We start from the raw sequence: 1,923 nt of genomic DNA, 5'->3' as shown, positions 1-1,923 counted from the left end.
GGAGTAGAAAAAAATGATTGTATAGTTAGAACTTGATTAGATTAGTTCTTGGTAGTTAAGGAAAAAAAAAACTTATTTTTAAGGGAATGTCAAGGGAATATAACTTATTTTTCTCCGAAGTATTTAGTTTTTTAAGAATAATATTACGAAAACTCCTGAAAACCATAATTTTTACAACTCAACCGTAAGACTGTAATAGACTAGGAAACTGTAATATTTAGTACCACTGCATATAGTTTGCCAAAAGTAAGAGCTCCCACGAGCTATTCGTCTGGACCATGTGGCGGTGACTATGGTAATGAGGTATAACTATTTCAAGTAGGGTTGAGGGGTCACTGTATAGGACAGGCTCTGGTCAGCGAGAGAAATGGTCGCTGGGCTCGCTCCCGCACTGCCATCTCTCTCCGGGACGCGACCGAATCCTCGGCTCGCTCCCACACTGCCACCTATCTCCGGGACGTGACCGACTCCTCGGCTCGCTCCCGCACAGCAGTCTTTCTCCGGGACGCGACCGAGTCCTAGGCTCGCTCCCGCACTGCGATCTCTCTCCGGGACAAGACCGACTCCTCGGCTCGCTCCCGCACTGCCTCTCACTTTCGGATACAAATGATACCTCCTCTCCCTCCCTTAATACTTTCTCTCTCCGGGACGCGACCGAATCCTCGGCTCGCTCCCACACTGCCATCTCTCACCGGGACGCGACCGACTCCTCCGTTCGCTTCCGCACTGCCTTCTCACTTTCGGATACAAATGATACCTCCTCTCCCTCCCCTAATGCTTTCTCTCTCCGGGACGCGACCGAATCCTCGGCTCGCATCCGCACTGCCATCTCTCTCCGGGACGCGACCGAGTCCTCGTCTCGCTCCCGCACTGCCATCTCTCTTTGGGACGCGACCGAATCCTCGACTCGCTCCCGCACTGCCATCTCTCTCTGGGACGCGACCCAAGCCTCGGCTCGTTACCGCACTGCCATCTCTCACCAGGACGCGACCGACTCCTCGGCTCGCTCCCGCACTGCCGCCTATTTCCGGGACGTGACCGACTCCTCGGCTAGCTCCCGCACAGCAGTCTTTCTCCGGGACGCGACCGAGTCCTAGGCTCGCTCCCGCACTGCGATCTCTCTCCGGGACGCGACCGACTCCTCGGCACGCTCCCGCACTGCCTTCTCATTTTCGGATACAAATGATACCTCCTCTCCGTCCCCTAATACTTTCTCTCTCCGGGACGCGACCGAATCCTAGGCTCGCTCCCGCACTGACATCTCTCTCCGGGACGCGACCGATTCCTCGTCTCGCTCCCGCACTGCCATCTCTCTCCGGGACGCGACCGAATCCTCGGCTCGCTCCCGCACTGACATCTCTCACCAGGACGCGACAGACTCCTCGGCTCTCTCCCACACTGCCATCTCTCTCCGGGACGCGACCGAATCCTTGGCTCGCTCCCGCACTGACATCTCTCACCAGGACGCGACCGACTCCTCGGCTCTCTCCCACACTGCCATCTCTCTCCGGGACGCGACCGATTCCTCGTCTCGCTCCCACACTGCCATCCCTCAGCAGGACGCGACCGACTCCTCGGCTCTCTCCCGCACTGCCATCTCTCTCCGGGACGCGACCGATTCCTCGTCTCGCTCCCGCACTGCCATCTCTCTCCGGGACGAGACCGAATCCTCGGGTCGCTCCCACACTGCCATCTCTCACCGGGACGCGACCGACTCCTCCGCTCACTTCCGCACTGCCTTCTCACTTTCGGATACAAATGACACCTCCTCTCCCTCCCCTAGTACTTCCTCTCTCCGGGACGCGACCGAGTCCTAGGCTCGCTCCCGCACTGCGATCTCTCTCCGTGACGCGACCGACTCCTCGGCTCGCTCCCTCACTGCCATCTCTCTCCGGGACGCGACCGAATCCTCGGCTCGCTCCC

General features: G+C 58.4%; 2 protein-coding genes across 2 annotated transcripts in view; both read left to right on the top strand.

The window, feature by feature from the left end:
* Nucleotides 1–606: 606 nt before the first annotated feature.
* LOC139426597 (swi5-dependent recombination DNA repair protein 1 homolog) lies at nucleotides 607–1,038 on the top strand. Its single transcript, XM_071185905.1, has one exon. The coding sequence runs from the start codon at nucleotides 607–609 to the stop codon at nucleotides 1,036–1,038; it is 432 nt and encodes a 143-aa protein (XP_071042006.1).
* A 144-nt stretch (nucleotides 1,039–1,182) lies between these two features.
* Nucleotides 1,183–1,923, top strand: part of LOC139426595 (uncharacterized) — a 7,433-nt gene continuing 6,692 nt past the window's right edge. Inside the window, exon 1 of the mRNA XM_071185904.1 lies at nucleotides 1,183–1,782. Coding sequence (XP_071042005.1) covers nucleotides 1,183–1,782 — 600 coding nt within the window. The remainder of the gene's footprint in view (nucleotides 1,783–1,923) is intronic.

This window comes from Parasteatoda tepidariorum, chromosome 9, assembly GCF_043381705.1.
Source record: "Parasteatoda tepidariorum isolate YZ-2023 chromosome 9, CAS_Ptep_4.0, whole genome shotgun sequence".
Taxonomy (NCBI): domain Eukaryota; kingdom Metazoa; phylum Arthropoda; class Arachnida; order Araneae; family Theridiidae; genus Parasteatoda; species Parasteatoda tepidariorum.
This window is presented reverse-complemented; position numbering and strand designations above follow the sequence as displayed.

Coding starts and splice junctions, on each gene's coding strand:
- LOC139426597 (XM_071185905.1), top strand. CDS start 607: ATGATACCTCCTCTCCCTCCCTTAATACTTTCTCTCTCCGGGACGCGA.